General features: G+C 35.8%; 2 protein-coding genes across 11 annotated transcripts in view; one reads left to right on the top strand and one right to left on the bottom strand.

The window, feature by feature from the left end:
- Positions 1-22,048, top strand: part of LOC122571660 (CCR4-NOT transcription complex subunit 6-like) — a 925,145-nt gene that overhangs the window by 375,719 nt on the left and 527,378 nt on the right. The window lies entirely within an intron of this gene.
- On the bottom strand, positions 25-21,953 carry LOC122571661. Of its 7 annotated transcripts, none has more exons than XR_006318146.1 (2): positions 21,706-21,953; positions 25-1,551 (listed from the first exon to the last, which is right to left on the bottom strand). XR_006318146.1 is itself a non-coding variant. In XM_043735716.1 (2 exons), exon 2 carries the CDS (start codon positions 15,764-15,766, stop codon positions 15,296-15,298), a length of 471 nt encoding a protein of 156 aa, XP_043591651.1. In that variant the 5' UTR covers positions 15,767-16,468; positions 21,701-21,953; the 3' UTR covers positions 15,164-15,295. The 7 variants fall into 7 exon arrangements, 1 of the variants encoding a protein (XP_043591651.1); XR_006318142.1 differs by lacking the exon at positions 25-1,551 and adding an exon at positions 1,779-1,878 and having other exon boundaries at positions 21,701-21,953; XM_043735716.1 differs by lacking the exon at positions 25-1,551 and adding an exon at positions 15,164-16,468 and having other exon boundaries at positions 21,701-21,953.

The raw sequence follows: 22,048 nt of genomic DNA, 5'->3' as shown, positions 1-22,048 counted from the left end.
CCCAGGTGATAAAGTTAGGCGAAACATTCCGACGATACTTTTATTTTTATTTTTAAAATCTACATATTTTTCTAAGTTCCATAATTTTCATGATTTTCGCAAATAAGCGCAGATCGAAAATGCTTGAGCAACGTGTTACGATTTTGTTCCTCTATGTTTCTAGGCGTCAAGTGTTCCTTACTTCGCAATTATTTCGCGATTTATAATTATTCAAGCGCAGCAATTTCTGTCGTACGCATAAAAAGATGCGATAGAAATTTACCCCCACTTTATTTTATACGATCCCCAGCTGGCAATGTAAAAACTCACAAAACCTTTTCATTCTTCCCCCGGTACAATGCCAAAGTCGTTTTTAACTAATAAATCGAATGTCAAAGAGTATAGGGAGTACAATGGGAAATTTTTTGCTGTGTCCGAATCATCCTTAGCGATTAAAGCGAAACGATAGCGACGGGAGAGAAGGAGGGAGAGAGAGAGAGAGAGAGAGAGAGAGAGAGAAGTGTAAAGGCGACGATTCACGATGAGTAGCATTAAAAGGAATCCCAGGGCAAAAGAGACCTCCTCTGTAAGGTCGTATCCCACGTAATCGACACGTTACCCTTCCGGCGATGTGCTTTTTCTCTTTTTTATAGCCAGCTTTCGCTCTTTTATACCTTAGCATGGCGGACCAGTCTTTCCATATGTGCCGCGGATCTACTTTAAATTCATCCATTCGCCAACACATTCGAGATTCCTGGACATATGGTACGGACATATTGTACGCGTCTTTTCTTTTCCACCTGCCTTTCGGTGTACACGCTAAAAGCTATACGCTGGAAATCATATAGACATTTACTTTTTTTCAGCAAATGTAATTTAGTTACAAGAACACTGGCAGAAAGATTGAAGGCGATTCTATATTTTATCAGAGCTGGAACCACGGGGTATTATGCAACGATGAAACTTGTTTTTAGAAGTTAATATGTAGTAGAAAAAGAACAAAATTATGGCATCTGAGAATGCCAGTCATTATGATATAGTTTCGTCATTTATGGACTTCGTTACCTTCAGCTTATCTACGTACTTGTCAACGTGCAGATAAGATAGAGAAGGTTCCTTGAAATGGAAAGATTATTCCGAGCAATTCTAGCGATAAATATTTAAAATATCCCAACACAAGTCGTGTATTTAATTTTAATACATTGATAATATTTAAAATAGATCATTCATATTTCATACGGTATGTGTCTATTGATTTTAAAATAAGATCGTAAATATTGCTTTCTATCTTTGGCTCGTTGTTCATTCATTTATTTTACTGATACTCATGTACAGTTATAGTATACAAATCGAGCAAGGCGTATAGTTATGAGCGATAGATAAAAACCTATGTAGTAATTTTCAAGCGACCACTATATTCCTTAATTTTTCTAGTTCTAGTAGTTTTGAAGTCTATATACCTATTACGTTTCTTTAAATGAACGATTACCTTTCTGCTGTTAGTTATTCTTCTCCTTTTCTCCAAGAATATTTCAGATTGTTCGCTTTGGAAATGTAACTATAGCGACGCTTCTGAAAATCGAAAATCCAGGTGATAAATATAGTTGATTCAGTAGTAATTTGAATGTATGTATAGTCAAAATTGCATTAAATTGATTAAATTTAAATTAAATTATATTAAATAAATTGACAAAATTTACATTAAATTATATGAAATATCCCTTGAAGCAACAAAATTTTAATACATTTATATTTTTTAAATCGCTAATATTATTATTCTATTATTATTTAGTAAGTGCCTTTCGGCTCCGGACGAACTTTCGGTTTTACATCTCTTACACTTATTTCGCTTCTTCTGCATCTACCTCCCCTCTTGTCTACTCTATTGTATTGCGCTCCCTTAAATTTTAAAACGTTATATATTCAGTTAAAACAACTTCCACATAATATTACGCATTCTTTACTTTAACAAATTTTTCTTACTACACATTTGTCAATTCTATATATACCGAGATCCACACAAATGTTATTTTTATAGCTTTCTTAGTTTCCTATTTCATGTACGTGCGTTGGAAAAAGTGATTGACAAGTCTAAAAGCGAAGAAATGCAAGGATGATAAAATTTAATATTCTAATCGATTTTGTCTATTTATTTGAAGTAACGGGTGGTTATTTTCATTCTTCGAAACTGCATATTTCTTAATTTATATAAAGTCAAATAGCTGTCCATTTAACTCTATTTATATTAAATAACGAATAATGATAGGTCGATGTAGTTTCAATCTAAATGTGATCGTATCTCCTTTACTGTTTGGCAAAGACTATTTTCAGTCACAATTTTCATATGGCATTTCCCTGACTCGATTTATTCGTATTCCGTGTGCACGTACATTTTCCAAAATGCCAAGTGCTTTATGCTTGCAACAGCTTCGAATTTTCGAAATTTAATCCCGTAAAAACGTGGCACAAATATCTCGATTATTCAGGATTGTTAAATAATACATTTTTGACAGTTTTATTTCAACACTTTTGTTTTTTACATTCAACGCGTATTATCGCGAGTTTTGCAAAACGTGTCGAAGCAAAATTCGATAGCATTCGTTTACTAATGTCAAATTTTGGAACGACAACGTTCGTGCGAATACGATATTGTAGCGATATATAAAATATAATATTAGAAAGCTGCAAAATATGGAAAATTGCGTCGCGAGACTTTTCATTTCGCATAAATTATGCAACAGGTTGTCCATTCTATTCCGGTATTTGAGAAATGTACAAATGTACGATGAAATATAAGCTTTGGACAAGTATAAGCTTGCTCAAATATAGGCTTTGAAATATGTTTCCTATTATTTCATGTAGCGTAAAATGCCAAACACGTAAACATTCCATTTTCGAGAATTATTGCGCAGTTATTTTATCCGATTTATTTCTTGTTCTTTCGCGGAAGTATTTTTCATTATTCAATACTCTCCGCAACTAGGAATGACTGTTACATCAATATCACTTCATCTTTTCCTTTTCGTGTCGCAAATTTGTAATACGTGATTCGATCAATATATTGCACGTTTAGCCAATATATTTTGTTTGATCGATTTATCGCGCGATTCAAACATTTGTTCTATAAAATGTACATGTTCTCTGCAAACTTACACGTGGAATAATACTTTTAGCGGTATTTTATCCTTCGTTATATCCCTACAGATTCTATCTTACCTTTTACCTTCTTAATTCTCCATTAGCTAATCAGTTTCCATTTTTCTTTTTATCAAAGTATCGAATTTGTAATATCGCGGCTTGTAATAGTCACCTTTTCTCGAAATTGGATGTTGTTTACCTGTTCGTCTAGTCTTTAGTTTCATCTGTAAAAAGCAATATACATTTACAAATTAAATTATTATATTCGAGCGTAGGGAAACATCTCGAGTACTATGAAACTTGATCGTTCTTTAATTCCTTAAATTAATACTTTACAAGTGACGTGTACAGTTTAATAATCCTACGTTATGCGCGGTAATTGTGCAAAAGTGAATACATTAAACGAACTCATCAATAATGCAGAACTCAATTCAGATGTATAATCAGATGAGATAGATAGCGGTAATAAGCTCCGTAGATATAAAGAACAACTTCAATAGTATTGAATATTACCTTGAGTCTTTGAGTAGCTTTTATTCCCATATAATTGACAGTTATCATATTTTTGCTTAAACTCGGACGAATTCAGGGAAATTAGTTTCTATTAGCTCCAACGACCTAATTGAGACTTCTTAAGTAACTCTTCCAAATGTGAGAAATTATTGCAGAAACACGTTAACCCTTAGAGTGCTGAATACTCGGAGCCTATGCCATCCGTACGGACGGCACGCTGCCAGCGCTGACGATCGCTGTGGACTGAATACTTTTTCGCTATACTGAACTCTGTTGATTGACTATTCAAAGCGCAAATCGTAATAAGTTATAGTAATTCTTTTGCACGAGATTAAATGATTCAAGAGCGTTATTTTTTAGTATCAATTATTTATTATAAACATTGAAATTTACAATAAACTAGAATTTGGGTAGTAAACTAGAAAACAATAAACTAGAAAACTAAATTTAGTAAATATGACACGAGTTAATAATTCAGTTGTGCATGAAAAATTTCAAAATAATCATCGATACATAATCCGACATCGCATTTTCTGTCGTTCCTTCTCTTATTTTTCACACAAACAACGCATTTTCTTGTTGATAATTGTGTTGTGCCGGCACGATTATTCTACCAAATGTCCAAATTGGACAAATTGTGAATGCAAAGTATTAAATAAAAAAAGAAAAGAAAAGACAGTTTCTTCGAACGCGGCATTAACATTGAAATGCATTTATATTTATCTCACGCAAACGTAATAGTATTACTTCTGCGTAGCTGCTCGGAAAAATTGACAAACGCATATATGCGTCCTTAGTCCAGACGGATGGTTTTCGCCAGACGCATATATGCGTCCTTAGTCCACACCGATGACTTTCGCCAGACGCATATATGCATCCATAGCACTCTAAGGGTTAATTAGGAAAATTTACATCACATGTATATTAATTTTCGTTCCAAGTATTTTTTTGTTTAAACTATTACAACCAGACCAAATATCGTGGCGAACGATTTGTACCGCACACATATCCCGCATAATATCGCAGGGATTTCCAACATAAGTGGGATTACGTTATATTACCCAAACACACACGTACGCGCACAAAAATGTTAGATTTAAATGAAAAGATTTCTAAATAAACTAAGAAACTGTTTAATTTTTCGAGCAAAGCTTCTATCGTTGTTCATTCCACGTGGGTAAAATACTTCGTATAATAAATCCAGAAAAAAGAATGAAAAGAGATTAGTAAGAATTCGTAGAATTTGATCAAATTCTTTTGAATCGAAACAAAGGAAGATAAGCAGTGTCAGTGTTTTCCTTTCGTTTCTTACGGCTGAGAAATTCGATCGAAGGAAAAGAAATGTAATTTCGCTTTTGTTTGTACTAGATTTTCAAAAATTTCTACTTCCAAGACCGTAGTCGAACGGAATACAAATCGAGATAAAAGGGATTTCGAACGAGTCGAATAAATTTTCGGGCCGCCTACTGTCCTGGGAGAAGGGTGGAACTTGATTGGAAGCCGATTAGGATTTATAAGGTTGCTCGAAGGAGTACGTTAGCTTTGCTCCTCTAAAACGATGTAGGTAGATCGAAAGGGGAAGGAAAATGGGATCAGCCGGAAGTAAGCACGAGAAGCCGGAATAAACGACGAAAGCACAAGTGAACAGCCGAAAGAAGAGATGTACAGTGGCGAATGAAAGAACATTTATAAAATAAATGCGAAGATAAGGAATACGAAAAGACAGCATAATTTTAGAAAATCCGTTTATGTCCAATAGGAGCAATGGGTAAACCACAGAATAGATGACTGTTATCAACATGGTATTTTTCCTACAAAATCAAAATGCATCGATTTTAAACTGATTTTTATTCGCCATTGTAAATTGTATCGAGAAAGTGAAAAGCACGTTCAAAGTGAATTTATAGCACGTTTCAAAAATCGATTCGACGCCGATTGGTCCTCAGTTGGTTTTCCTTGCTCTGCTCAAATTATCGGAAAGTACAGATGTTTTATTATTCGAGCAATCTCATCTCTTGTAGTGAGATTCTTTTAAATACTTTAAGATTATTTCATGTTGTATCGATTCAGGAGAAAGCCGGGAAGATCGTGAAGAAAGTTACAGAAACAAGGAATTTGCGTGTGTCTCGCGACACTCGTTTAGGTATCGCGTCTTGCAAAATGCTATGCAACAACACGCAAGATCATCGAGATAACGTTGATGTTGACGAAATCAAGCCGTGTTTCCGGATGTTCGAACGAATGGATTACACCAGGAAACGGATTCTGGTTGTAAATGTCAGACGTTTCACGCTCGACGGTCTTCAAAAATTTGATTTATCATTTATTTCAGTTATACTAACTTTAGTTGCTTCTATCTGTGCAATAAAAATATTAACTTTCTATGAAAAGACTCACTGCATTGTCTATGTAGATTATTTTTATTTAAATCTAAATTTCCCAGGATGATAGCTTTATTGTATAATATATAGTTCAAGGTAGGACGATGATTTTATAATATAAATATCAACCACGTACGCGGAATCGCGAGAGACCATTAAAAAACACGTTCTTAACGTCCATTGGAATGTTAGATGTTGCATAAACTATCCTCGGCTGCTTTCTCAAAATAAACTTGTTAGTGGCAGGGGTGGGTGTTTCTGTCCTGTGTTCCAATGTTGGCGGGTGACATATTTAGTGCCTATACCACGGTGATTTATTCGAAGGATAAAGGAACGACGCCACGCTTTCTACAATAGAATGGAACCGAAAAGGAAAACAAGCAACGAGCGAGTAAAATTAATAAAAGAACAGAAAATTCTATTTCGAATTTCAGAAGGATACTACCTCGGTGGAAGTGTTTCGCTTAAATTTATGAATTTTTAAGACGAATTATTAACAGTCCTATTTATAAAGCTTTTACAAGATCACAGGTTAGCTTGACAAATAGAGATCGCTGATGCGAATAAAAATATGTTCAACGAAACGGTTCAAAAGGAAGTTAATTAGATTATTTCATTAGATGCGTATAAAATATAAATTCACGGTGGCTATAAAAATGTATAAATTATAGAATATGCTGGCATTTTTTAATATTTGCATGTAACACTGTTAAAATCAAGTTGGAACTCGAGTTGGAAAATTAAGTTGCAGCAAAATCTAAACGTCTAAATATTTTCTTTGCTTTTATGATACCGGGGAATGTTTCATTTAGAATGGCTTCGAGAAAAGTGTTTCATAGTTATTTTTATAGTTTTTAATAGTTATAGCGTAAGATAATTTAATGTGATGGCACTTGGAGCAAAATCAAAACATCGTCATTTGCATTTATATAAATCGAGAAGATACATAATTTATAAATCCATAAATCGTCTGCTATTTACCATTTAATAGTGAGCGTTTACATATTTGGGTAATTAATTTAATGCTTCATTCACTTATCACGCCCTTCTTTTATAAGCTCGATTCATAAATACCTGTATACGGGGTGTTCACGGGTTTACTGGCCGCTGTTTTTCTCGTAGACGATATGTACGAGGGAAAAGCGAGAGAGAAAAACTGAACTACTAATGTTTTTCACAAGCGCAAGAATAGACGTGTATTTTGCAATTGCACTATCTTTTTTAAACACAAACCTTTTTCACATACATTGAATCCTCTTGTCACTCTACATAAAAGGTGTTAGCGTAACATAATCGAAAAGCGATTAGTTTGAAGGATAGCTGAACTCTAATTTCGTAGAATATCGTACGAAAAACACAGAAGGACGTAACGCAGTTCCTTTCGTATTTATATTATTATCTTTGTTTTACATTTACGATATGCTTCCTGGCCTAGTAAATTCTTGCTGGATTTCAATATTTTTTTCAATTTAATTCCTATTACCACACCTATATTCCTATATTCGAGTAAAAAGTCCAGATCGCAGACAGCTTGACAGCTTTCTACGTATATTTGCGAATGGTTTTATTGTTTAAAGAAATATCGTACAGATTGATCCCGTACGATTGTTCCGCCTTTGAGTTTCATTTTCGATGAGAAGCCACTGCGGCTAAAAATTGAAAGGCCTTATCTGACGAACATACTGCACAGTGCTTAAATGACATGTTGCGAAATTGTCACGTATGAAACGAGCAACGCTGAATTATTTAAAGAATTCTCTAAACGTTATCCTGTCTTCTGCCATAAATCCTTTTATCGGCATCAATTTATGCTGCCGGCCAACGTGTATTGCGACACCTCGTTATCCGATGATATAAAGGCGAGGCTGATATCTGGATGAAATCTCTGGTAAAAGCAAGCCAGCAAAGCGAATAGAGTATATAGCATGCGGTGTATATTTCCAGATGTGGAAGGAGGTCGACCGTGCGGTAGCCGATTAGGATTTATAATGTGGCTCGTGCGGACATACTTAGCCTCGTGTATTCTCAAGGCCTGATAGGTGGCACGGAGGGATTTGTAATTCCCATAAAGGTGTACCGTGTAAAACGGGCCTATGATGCAACGCCCTTGCTACCCAACCTGCGATCTCCTTCGCTACATCAGTAGCGTATCGGTTACCTACTGCACCCTTCGTTGCAACTTAATAGCGCGAATATGTTGCCACAGCGTGTTGCCTTCCGAATAATTAATTGCCGATCCTGGGTCTTGCTAAGGAACCAAGTTGCTTGCTCTCGGTTCCAATTGGATTTTTTAAAGGTCAACCTTTGCCTGTTCGGGGCGAATCCTATTTCGTTTCCGACATCGAGTTTCGACAACAAGCGAACGGTTGATATTTTTGTAATTGCACAGTCTGTTTCTTCGTTGCCTTTACAGATACAAAAGGATGTAGGAGGAGCAAGTTGTTTGTCTAGAACGACGAATGTCGCGATTCGCTTTTGTCTTCATAAGCATCGTGAGCTACTCGACGTATAGTTTCGGAGCACGTTTATTCGAATGAAACGAAAGATTGTTTCATTTGGTAGCTAAACGATGAAACAGCTGGAAGAAAAATCAGCCGCTCTATGGAAGTAAATTAAAGCGTAATTAATGTATCTTTTACGCAATCGCTTTTCATATTTGAATAGCGCTCGAGCTGCTCATCTTTCTAAACGAAGAAGTCTAAATTGTTTAAGACGAGATCCGAAGCTCCTTATCTTTTCAAATACGCTGTGAGGGAAGAACTAATTCTAAATTGACGTCATAGAATCTAGAACTAGATCTCCAGCTTCTTATCTTCTCTAAGCTCCACGTATATGCTGAAAACGCTCTTTAGATTCTTAAAGCCTGTATAGAGTGTAACATCTGACCGATTTTATAACCTCATTATATGTATCTACTCCGAGATAGTAAATTCACGTAAACGACGCTTACAGCCAGTTGTAGAACGTTAAAATAACCGTGGAAACGCGGGACCAGTCGGCGGGGTGTTAATATTCATCACGACATCGCACCCAGCTGCGTATATCGCGTTCACAATCAGAAGCTACAGTGGCGCGAGCGCGATTAAAGCAAATTTGTAATTCGCATTTCAAATTAACGATCCGGAGTTAATTAAAATATAGAGCAGCCGTGCGTGTTCCATATCATTTGTACATTCGCGAGATCGTCATTCTGAAAGAAACGCGCATAATTCGGCTTGCGTACAATCACGTTTATAACTTTATAAATGTTAGCACATCTCGCGATTTCGTACAAAACGCGATAATTGCTTCGAAGCAACATTACTACTAATTCAATTACAACTTTACATTGACATAAGATGAAGAACCAAGAGTTTCTGAAGATTATTCCTAAGAGCTACAAGAGACACGACAAGCGCAGAATAATAGAAGACGTTGGCCAAACGGGACAAAGCGGTCGACTCCAGCCTTTGGAATTTTTCAAATTCCAGCGTCAAAGCAATTCGATCGACGTTTATCTTACAGCGATATATTTATTAATTACACGGCCGATCAGTCTTGAGATGGGCTTGGCTACTTTGTAGCTTTTTATCTCGTTGCTCTTTATTTCACTCACATCTATCACATCCTTCCAGATCTGTCTTATCGTCTTCCTTGTCGCTAATTCTTACTGCACTGTATTTGCTGATCTCTTCGTTTCCTGTGGCTTTCGCCCTTGTTGCGACGACTTCTCTATTCCACTGTATTGCATTTCGTTGCCTGCAGCTTTTGGCTCTTTCCGGTTCCAGCCTCATCCATCTATTGCCTACTTGCTTTCTCAGTCTTTCTATTTCTCTTATCCATTTTATTATGTTTATCTTTTGTAATTTCATCTATCTTCTCTACCTTGGGTCTCGCGGAGATGTAGCAAATAAGCGTCTCTATGATCTTCTAACGTCACTGAACAAATGTTGAGCAAATTGGATAAATGCCAAGAAATATGTAACAGGGAAATTAGTATGTCACAGAAATGTTAGGATTGGAAGCAGCGATTGAGGGACGTCGATTCAGAAGCCAAAAGCCAGAAGGCAGAAGCCAATTCAGCAATGAGCAGGAGACACGAAAACGATAGAAGAGATTCATATGAACGCGTGTCCTATCACACCTTGCTTTATAGTCTTTTTTGCGTTTCGATAATCCACAACTAATTAATTTTATAGAAGGTGCTCGAAATCGATCTCTATGCAAGCTAGCAGTCGTCGTGTCGAAGAATTTTGCAGTGTTTCAACAATTGCAGGTGTATGTCGAATAACACAGACCGAGGCTAGTCATTTCAAGGACTTTCCACGAAGGTAAGCAGTCGCGGATTATTGGAACACTAAAACAGCTATGAAACAAGGTCAGATGGAAACAAGGTCAGGCAGAAACAAGGACAGTTCACACGAACCTTTTTCATTGTTTTTGTGCTTGTCCTGTCCACTCTCCTCAAGTGGGTCTCACATGTTATCATACATTTTGTATATCGTGAATACTTCAAGCTTCTCAACTAAAAGGATCCATATGTATTGTTAATGCAATATTGTCAATATTTATTAACGATGTCACATAGGACACGCGTTCACACGAACTTATCTTACTCTTTTTTCTTTTTCTTTTTTGTTCTTCTTGTCCACTGCTCAAGTGGATCTCACATGCTATGATACACCCTGTATAAACAGCAGTGTACACATGGTAATAGCTGTGGCCATTGTTGGTGGACGGCTCGTGTGAATTTAATGTATGTACGTCTACGTCACTGTTGGCTTAACTCTAGCGTATCTACATGTCTGCTGCGTAGCCTCGACAAGTGGCATACGGTGTACGCACGTTTACGGCAGTAGAATTGGTTGGCTAACGTAAGATCCGTAACTCGTCAGCAGATAACGTAACATGTTACCTAATCGCACTCACGCCGCTTGCGCTAAAAACACTTCCGAGGGTCGGTTTTATCATACGAACGCCATCGTCTCGTTACTTTTAATTTCATCCTTTAAATAGTGGAATACATATTCTAGAAATGAACGTTTCCCACACATGTGCTAATTGCCACAATCAGAAATATTATGCGAGCATGTTGGTTTTAGTATCGTGGATTACGCAAGAAAAATATGCCAAGTCCGCGTCTGTTGATTTTCTTGCGTTTATGTCATCTTACGACTAGAGAAAAGTATTTTAATATGATACTGTTGGAGAAGGACAAGGAATAATTCAAAGATACTAAGATATCGAAGACAGACAATAAACTACCATATTCTGTACAAAACAAATATCATTAATTACGTAATGTTAGCTTAACTTGACGAATGTTAGTCATTGTTTTAATACTGTTCAATCGTTTAAATGACAAAGTTCAAAGGAGCAAATAATTTCCATGTGCAACTGGTCGACAACATATCGAATTTTAAAATTGTTAGAATGCAACTTTGCCGTGTCTTCGAGTATCAATTACATGTTTCATACACAATACACTGCTGGCTATTAGGATACACATAGAAAATACTCTAACGATATTCGTAAAATCAAATGTAACCGTGGCTTTTTTCATTAAGGAAAAAAATTATGCCACATCTATCGATCGATTTGCTATCGATCTAAAAATTAACACGGGTGTACAGATAATGGAACATGCGTATAATCGAATGTGTTCAGGTAGAAGTTAATGATGAGACTCGAAATGATTTTTCTCGCCGCGGTCTGGTTCACTCTGTCACAGTATTTCAGTTTCTCTAACGATGATTCATATTAATTGGCAGGTGTCGGAAGCGTTCAGTGTACGTTACTCATTTCAACATGAAATATACGGCAGACATTCGCTATTACTTTGAAGCGAAAGCCTCGTTTCCCTTTCCACGCCGCGCCGTGTCGTTAGAAACCGCAAAATACGATAATAAGTTACCGTCGTCGGGTTGACCAGCTGACGGAAAATGAATATTATGCCAGCGCAGGTGCCGTTGACATTCGCGTCAGCCAATGAGAAAATTTCTGACATATAAACGATGTAATTTTAATCCTGGCATAATACTTCTGATTGTTCCACGTGCGTCACCAACTTTTCAACTTTCGAGGCCAGAACAAACGTGCCGAGAGGAGGGAATTTTTATCGATTCGATAGCACGTCACAGATTTTTATAAATTGCTTTTGGTCTTTTTAGAACGTTGCTTATAGGTCAAACGTTTTATAGGTTTCTTGTATCAACGCGAAGTGTTGAATTTAAAAGTCTGATTAATTTACCGTGTAAGTTCGCATACAGATCCTATTATTTTACAATCAATTAGCTGGAATTTCGCGAGTAAGAGGAATCGCCAAAAGTTTTGTATTCAAAATGCGACGAAAACCGACGAAAAGGATCTGCCGTTTTAAAAGTCAAATCGATTATCGTCACAGGCATTGCATGTTCGTCTTTAACAGACAGTCAACTCTGAATAAAAATTATACGAAAGTTACGCAGGTTGCCAAGAATCATTTGAAATTCAAATATCGTGTCACAGGATGAAAGTAGGAAAATTTATGATTTCACTTGGCACGTATGGCCGCTACTTCGAGATAGCGGAACTCGGGAAATTCTTACAGCGTTCAACAACAGTTAATTCTTCTCGGCGTAAATCACAATCGGGTCGAGTTATACAGAAAGCTGACAACGAACTTTATTTTAATGATCTTCATTTTTAAAATAAAATAGCTTTGCCTCTATCGAGTATATTTCGATTTTTCCTTGTCACTTCACGATATCATTTAATGGCTTGTATAACAATAAATAGTATAATTAATATGTAATTTGGAAATTTTCTGCAAAATAATTGCAAACAGTCTTGATAATTTTAATAATTGTATAATGTAGCAGTTGTTCTACGAGTTGGTAATTTTTTACAAAATAAACCACGAAATTATGCTGTGTTTAATTAATTTTTTGTCACTTCGAGGGTCGCTAGGTTTCTGCATAACTCGGTCCAATTAACGCGAAATGTGACGCGTTATGGAGCGTAGCCGCAGAAACAATACTTCGTAATACCAATGTCACTCGCAGTTTCGCTATTGATCGAACGCACGGCTTCGATAATCAGATACGAATCAGATTTAAACAGGTTGCCAAGATGCTCGATGACTAGTCCAGTCATTTACAGTCGACGAACCACCTGTTGTAATGTATGCGTGTTTAGTCTAAAAGCAAGGAGTTGTCCAGACGCGTGCACAGAATGCGTTACGCAAGTTCGATATGAGTTAGGCTTATTTCATTGGCCTTTGCTGTGTCAGTTAGTGAGAGACAAGATGCGATCTTGTACCTAGAATATTGCGAGACCTGTTACATGGAGTTCGCCGTTCTCATTTGAAAGTCGATCTAGGGGCAAGACACAAGCAAGATTTCTTTTCCTATTTATTTGTTTTACTACGCGTCAACCACAGAGTTGGGTTATTCGCGACTCAGACTATAGAACGACATTTACAGATTTGTAGAAGGTTGATATTTTTTTTTTTTTTTTTTTTTTTTTAGAAATATCACTAGCAAATAATTATACTTCTACTATGCTATCACTAGCAAATTATTTGTTTCGTATACTGAAACCATAGAATTGAGAATAATTTAATTTGTACGATTAAATAAATCAAATATAATTAAATATGATAAGAATTCAATTTTGCCAAATTTCTCGTTCTTTGATGAAACACGCTGTAAAAACGATATGATCTTGTCATTGAAATTACTTTAGTATTGTATATATTAGTATACTAGTGTAGTTATTTTACACAACATTCTTAACGTTTTACGTTTTCACAGATGCCGATTGTTGGCATAAAATTATCTTTTCTCCATCTGCGATCGGCCACAATCTTGTAATATTCGACAAATCTAACAGATTGGGTTTCATTCTATTGTAGGATAGTGTAATGATTCATATCTTCGCCGAGATAACTAAAAATATAGAATTTAGTTAGAGAATTTTTTACTTATCAATATAATACTTATTGTTTTCTTACTTAACAAATACCATACTCAGATATTTTGTATGTTTTTGATATACGAAAGTCTGCAGGTTAATAGCGATACATACTCGTGGCATTATGATGTGTTCATAGAAACAGTAAGCAATCTTATTGAAGTGTGCCATACCCTTGGCAACATAGCATAGTTATTATTCAGAACAGGAATGCTCGAGGGAATCATTTTACTTGGAAGTTGAATCGAGAATGAACAACGGTAGACACCATTTATGTGTGATAATGATATAGGAATTTCGCAGAAGAACAAGTACGATAATATCGTTGTATTGATTCTAATCTGTGTAACATGACTTGTTAAATGCGAATATTTATCGATTTGATTGATTTAGATAATCAAACATAATATCATATATTTTTTGCATCCACGGATTTACGATTAGCCTAAGAGAAAGAAATCGGATAATATTAATACTAATTGTACGTGCGCTATTTTAAAATGAATATTATATTTTCTGCTCTTGTCTTAATGATGAAACTCTGTAGCGGAAGGAAACCAGTTTTAACATATTATTATGTTTAACAAGTCATCGACCATGAAAGGATAAGCAATTAAGTTAATTAGGTCCATTATACTCGTTCAATGTGGAAATTTAAATATTTTGATTGAGAACGTCGTAGAAATTCTGTCTCTCAATTTATCGAAATATTACATTTCTGAGAAATAGTGAATTATTCACGTATAATTTAAAAACTAATCTATTAGGTTGATAATACGAGAAGCGTCTTTCTTTTACAGACACGTCTTTCACAACGATGCATCTTTATACAAACATGAAACCTGATCTGTCGATCGCTGTGACCTTTATTTTGATAGAACAAAATGGATCACACGTAATTCGATAAAATAATTGATAATATTTTAACGACGTCGACCTAATGCAATTTAATGCCATTTGTGTAAAAATCTACACTCTTACGATCGCTTGACAATACTTGATAATAAAAGAATAGAATCTTCATTATCAAATATTTCCAATGGTAATGATTTCTTTCCATATAAGCGAAAATTATATATTTATATATATTATACTATATATATTTCGTATATAAATATTTAATTTACTAAATATTATTAATTTTATTATTAATTTATATTATTAATTATTATTATTAATATTATATATTTCTTATCTTTTTTATCTATTATATATTTCTATACGTTTAAGAGCGATTAAATAAGTTCTCGAGTACTTTGTGAATGCCAAAAACGCCTTTACATCGGCATTGTTATATTGACGTATTTCACAAAAATAGCCCGAGGATGTTCATCAATCTTGCGATTATTAATTCACTGTGGCCGTATTGATTCATAATCTTCCCCGGAATAATACGGTATCGCCATTATGACCGGCATAATATCGAAAACTGTGTTGAGCTGGCTTGTCGAAACGTCGATCGGCTGAGCTACGGCGATTGTGCGTGACAGCACGGCGCATGTATCCGAAGGTACATCGTTATGGGAGAAGGTAGCCGTTGTTGTTGGCCAGGATAAATTGGCGGACGTCTCCTTTGAAACAACTCTCGTTGGTCCACGCTGTGGTGTGTTATTCCTTGGCAAAGGTGATACCAGACCGTATTCACTTCCGGTGCAAGAACCGTTGTTAAAGCACAACCGACAACTACATCCGTTGGCAAAACGAAATACCCAGGCCCATCGTTCTTTATTTCCTGTCTTTCCCCTCGTTAGAGTTTTCGTTTCGTCTCCCATTTCTCCTTTCTGCCTGGACGTTTTATACCGAAGCTTCTTCGCTTTCTGCATGTTTACTTTTTACCCTTTTACTATCGTCCCAACCTTACCTCGGTTGTTTGTGGCTGCGCAGTTTTCCATGCTCCGAGCTTCTCTTACCCGGCGAGCTTGAATTTCCTTTGCTTCTTCTTCGCTGATATGATTTTTCCACCCTCCGAACCGACTTTCTTTATGTTTATTTTCATTTACTCCTACACGTGTCGTTCTGCGCGTTTTCCTCGATTGAAGTAAGGTAACGGGGATTTCGTACTCGAGCATCGTGGCCTGCTTTTTCGTTTTTCCAAGCTCGGTCCACTTTTGAGACCGAGACTGCGAAAGGAAGCAGACGCTGTTTATTTGCGGAGCAAGCAGCCCATATTAAATAAGCAATGCAGTTGTGATTCAATTGCCCTCGGTTTTGCGTAACTTGCACTTATGATATTCCAATTTGCAAGATGCATTGCACTTCCCGTCTTTCTGTCTGTACCTTTTTCCTCGCAAATACTTGTACCACGGCTGTGTGATCATTGGAGAGGACTATTTTTGAGAAATTATCCTAGCAAGTCTATTTACGATGTATTTTGACGTTTTAATACGTCAGTGTGTTGCAAGTTATTCTCAACACATTCATACGTCAAGTTTTTAGCGTTCATGTTTCGTTGCTTGTTTGGACGTAGATAGAAATTTACGTTTTCACAGATTCTGATTGTTGGCATAAAATTATCTTCTCTCCAACTACAACGAGTCACAATTTTGTAATATTTAATTATAAATGTTACAGATCGGGTTTTATTCTAGGACAGTGTAATGATTAGGCTGCGAATATTTGCGAAACGAATTAACTGGTAACAGCATGAGGAAGGCAACATAAAACATACGGATGAGTTAACTTACAAAGACAAGAGGAAGTCTGTAGAGGAAAATGTTATTAACGAATTTACAGTATTTAAAACATATGGATCAAAATTTGGCAGCATTTTAGTCCGAAGGATACGTAGACACGTTGAAGAGAAAGTTTACTTAATCTTTCGGATTTTTGATGAACCAGCTGTTGGTTTACTTCGTCGTTAATCTTTCTACAATGAGTGACCTACTTCCGTAGTGTGTGGCCCGATTTCCTCACGTGTCGTCCTACATAAGTACACGGTACGTGTCATGTTACGCTGATACTTTTAGAACTATTTTTGTAAGTGATTGTCCAACAATTGTAAGATATTCTACTTTAAATTAAACCATAATTGCGAGATTACTTTAAAGTAGAGAACATAAGCTTCTTAATAATGTACTTTTATTCCGATCAAGTATCATTCTTCGAAAAACCTAAGTATTGGAAATTTGAAATAATTGGCCTTTTGTTAAAAAACGACTATCAAATTTTTCGATTCTTCCAATAAAAGTGCAGTCTATAGTAGTTAAAGGCGAGACTCACGAAAATGATCTTCACAAGTTCTTACGGAATAAAAATTGATAAACTTTACGACAATGAACTTTGTTAATATTATGCTTTTTTACCAGAGTTGCTTTTGCAAAATGGATAAGTCCATAAAAAATGTAGCAGAATAAAATTATTGACACTTTTATAGCGGCTGTAAAAAGTATTTGTACGTCATTTTATTTACTATAGAATTTACATATACTAACTAATTAGGTCCAAGTGTATTAAATTTAATAATTAGAAATAATCAGAAATAATCAAAAATAAAACCTAGGACAATTGTATGATACGATGAATGTTTCGTTTAAACAAGTTGAAGTTGATATTGAAGCAAAAATTAAAAAGCGTTTGCTCTCTTAAAAAGTAAGAAAAATGAATAAAGATCATTTGTTGATCTCGATTGATTTGTCGAACTCTAAAATGTTCATTTCTAAGACTCTTCTGCCATCTGGATTGAGAAGTTAATAATGGCACGAGGAAGAACGAAATAAATTTTAGAGTTGCTTTATTTCAATACGAAACTAGTCATTCATCCTCGTCACACTTACGACACACTTCTTCCTTTCCCCCATTTCAATCTTCATTTTTTCTTCATTCAAACGCGCTTTCTTCCCTCGCTTTTTCATCTTCTTCGAATCGTTACTCTTCTACAGTCACTCAGAAAAGTTTATACACACCCCTTACATACGAAATTTTATAGTAAAGACGTTAGCTCTACGAATTTTTTTCATACATTAAGGCAGACATTGTTAAAATGTAACACAATTCATTCATTTTGATCCTCACTGAGGAAAATGAGAAGCAAAAGGATATAAAATATAATGTTACAAAAATAGAACACACCTATTATAATTTCATGAAATCATAAGAACAGTAGGTTTAATATTGCGTTAATATCTTGCAGGTGTATGTAAGTATAAGTAAATTCGGGACAATGTTCATTTTTTAGTATCTTTGCAAACAAAATTCACCAGGTACCTAGGCACTTCTACTGCCTTCCATTTATTTCTGCTAAGACTGTACATGAATAATAATTGTATCGATATACGAGCATAAATGATTGCGTGACAAAGTTCATTTTCTATTTCTTCGGTAAATCAGGTACACGATATTCACTAAGTACCTATCTATATCTACTACCTTCCACTTATTTCTGTTCCCGACTGTGTATGAATAATAATTCTACTAATATGTAAATATAAGTAATTTCATGAGAAAGTTCACTTTAGTACCTTTGATAAATCAGGTACACAAAATTCCCCAAGTGCTCAAGTACTTACACTACCTTCCATTTATTCCTGTCTCGACTGTACATGAATAATAATTGTATCGATAAACGAGCATAAATAATTGCATGACAAAGTTCATTTTTGATTTCTTCGGTAAATCAGGTACACGATGTTCACTAAGTGTCTACGTACTTGCACTACCTTCCACTTATTTCTGTCCCCGACTGCGCATGATTAATAATTGCGCTAATATGTAAGTATAAGTAATTTCATGAGAAAGTCCACTTTAGTACCTTTGATAAATCAGGTACACAAAATTCCCCAAGTGGCTACGTACTTGTATTACCTTCCACTTATTTCTGTTTAGACCGTACATGAATAATAATTGTATCGATATACGAGCATAAATAATTGCATGACAAAGTTCATTTTTGATTTCTTCGGTAAATCAGGTACACGATATTCGCTAAGTGCCTATCTATATCCACTACCTTCCACTTATTTCTGTTCCCGACTGCGCATGAATAATAATTGCTCTAATATGTAAGTATAAGTAATTTCATGAGAAAGTTCACTTTGGTACCTTTGATAAATCAGGTACACAAAATTCCCCAAGTGCCCATGTACTTACACTGTCTTCCACTTATTTCTATTCCCGACTGTGCATGAATAATAATTCCACTAATATGTAAATATAAGTAATTTCATGAGAAAGTTCACTTTAGTACCTTTGATAAGTCAGGTACACAAAGTTCGCTACTACTAGCAGTGCCTACGTACTTGCATTACCTTTCACTTATTTCTATCTCGATTGTACACGAATGATAATTCTATTGATATGGAAATATAAATAATTCCGCCACAAAGCTTGTTTTCAGTTTCTTTGATAAATCAGATACACAGAACTCACCAAGTACCAAGTACCTACTTTCTTCCACTACCTTCCACTCCAGTTATTTCTGTCTCCGACTGTACATGTACAATACTAATCGTACTAACACGTAAGTCTAAATAATGTGACAAAGTTCATTTTCAGTTTCTCTGTTAGTCAGGTACATAAGATTCGCCAAGTGCACGAAGACTTTTCTCACTGACTGTATGTGCCCATACACGCGTCCGCGTCTCCAGCTTCCTCTCGCGTCTCGCTTCACTTCGGGCCAGGTCCGTATATTCCTGTCGTATCTTCAGCTTTCTCTGCGCACCCCAGGAGAAATCAGGCTCGCCCACGGGCCATTTCCACGGGCGTGAGCGTTCGCGGACGATCTCGGCTCCTTGACTTCCTTTGACACTACACTGCGTCATCCGAGCTGGCCGTGGTTCGTTCCTGTATATTACGCTCCGCAGCTTGTAACGGATGACACCGGTAAATATTCTAATCGGAGCGCCGCGTCAACGGTATCTCCATCGCGTTCACCTCGATTCATCTCTCCTTTCGTCCGCCGCCAACAATAATCCATCTCCCACGGCTCGGTCTCTTGTTACTCGGTTGATTGTCGTTTCCTTTCCGCCAGCTTCCAGCTTTCTCCTGCCAGTGTGCACGGAAACGACGCGATACCGTAATCCACTGATTAATTTCAAACCTTAACGTACAAAGATCACAGGAAGCAAGGTGATACACTTTTGCTGGTTTGTCGATTTTAAGACGTTAATTCGCAATGGCGGTCAAGAGTACGGTCGGATCATGATCAATGAAAATGTAGGATTTTACCAGGCATTCACACTGAAGCTTCATTCAAACTACTGATCGCGTGAAATCAAGCACCGATTAAGAGATTTAATTTAAATCGAATTTTGTGTATTTTAATTGAATGAGATTTTAATCGAATTATGTGTAAGGACTGATTTACGCTAGCGGTGAAAGGTACTGCCTGATTACGATCTCATCTTTTATATATATTTATATTTATATTAAACGTAAGATTTTATCGAGGCATTCGCATTGGACGATCAGAAACGATCAATAGCTGTCGCAGTGTCTTTCGTTTTTATTTTTTCACTGGAAGAACAATGCCGTTTTTTCTAATATACTTTAATGAATATTTAGTTGATTTTGGACGAGGATTTACATTAGTACGTCAGACGCTGTGGAATCGCCAAAAAGATTTTTACTTCGTACTGTCATCCGGTTGATGATGATTTAAAACGTCGTAACAAATACAACAAAACCGCTTACTTTTTTGAAGTTTCTCAACTTCATTTCGTCACATACGTCACGATATTCGTTGCGCTGAAATCATGTAGCTCGCTGTAATTTCGTACGAATTCAATAAAACGTTCGTCCCCTATATTCCTTTTCCACTGTTCACTACGGTCTTGATCGCTAGCAAACCGACGCGCCACGGTCAACAGATTTTCATTTGACTTGTCCAAACCGCCTACCGTGAATGCTATCATTGGATTACGCGTAAGCGATTTTCACCGGCTGACTTGGCGCAATCTGACTGTACCGTGATCGCTAGTGTGAATCAAGCTTTAATATGATTTTACGATTCAGAAGAAATATTTTACAGCAGTGAATGAAGAAAATTTTTAATTTAGGTGGTGCAAAAGTACCGTAATTTTCTATAACTTTGTAAAACAGAATTGCATTTGACAAGGACAGTGAGTAAATGTTATATATATATATATTATATATATTTATTTATTATGCACTATATATAGATATACATTGGAATAGGTGCAAACTGTCCAATACAAAAATTAATATATCGATGTACTCAAATAAATTACTTGGCAACTTTAAACTTTCTTTTGTTCTTTGATGTAATTAGAAATGGCTCGATATTTGTTTCTTATGCGTTCGTACGAAACGCAAATAAGGAACTGCGGAAAGTTTGGAAAATCTAGAAATTCGGAATATTTATTACTTATTTCTTTTTCTCTTTCTCTATAGACCATCTACTTTGCTTAATAAATTCCTTTCAGAAAATCAATTTACTCTTTCTCAATATAAACGATTACAATAAATCGATAAACATAATAAGGTATTTTAGTCTAGTTATATGTACTTTAAAATATAAAAACAAACTCTGTTGGATCACTATTAATAAAACAAAAATAAATTCACAATATTCTCGTAAATTGTTTATACGGATTACTATTTATCCAGGTTTTAAGAATTATTAAGCGACGAAAAATGTCATGTTCTGAGAGATTTCCAAGAACCGAATGAACCTGTTAGATCCGACCAAAGATATATAATTGTTAAAACAAAGAATTTCGTTGTTGTAGAATTTCGATATACCGAAATGCTTCGTTATTGTAATATTACGACAAGCAATATCTTTAATGCTTTTTATTTACCTTACTTTTCTGTTGGTCCGTGTGTCTGGGTCAGGTATGATGAATTTTGTATGCGAAATTTGTTAAATTAAAGAGAAGGCGAATAAACGTCTGTTTACTCTCGAAATGAAGTAAAAAAATAATTCCGATAACAGCGGATAATAAATGTAGAAGACGTTGCTCTGTATAGCGGCAGTTATCGACTGAAGAATTATATCCCTTGCACGAGTTTATTTCCATTCTTCCGAGAACTTTGAAAGTACGTCACTCTATTTCGTAGCTACTTTCGCGGAGCGTTCATCAACAATAAATTACTCGGCGTGCTGTGATAAATTATCAACGCAATTTGAAGATGTATTAGAAACTGCT

The sequence above is a fragment of the Bombus pyrosoma genome, linkage group LG10 (assembly GCF_014825855.1).
Source record: "Bombus pyrosoma isolate SC7728 linkage group LG10, ASM1482585v1, whole genome shotgun sequence".
Taxonomy (NCBI): Eukaryota; Metazoa; Arthropoda; class Insecta; order Hymenoptera; family Apidae; genus Bombus; species Bombus pyrosoma.
The sequence above is the reverse complement of the archived record's forward strand: the minus strand, read 5'-3'. Positions and strand labels throughout refer to the sequence as shown.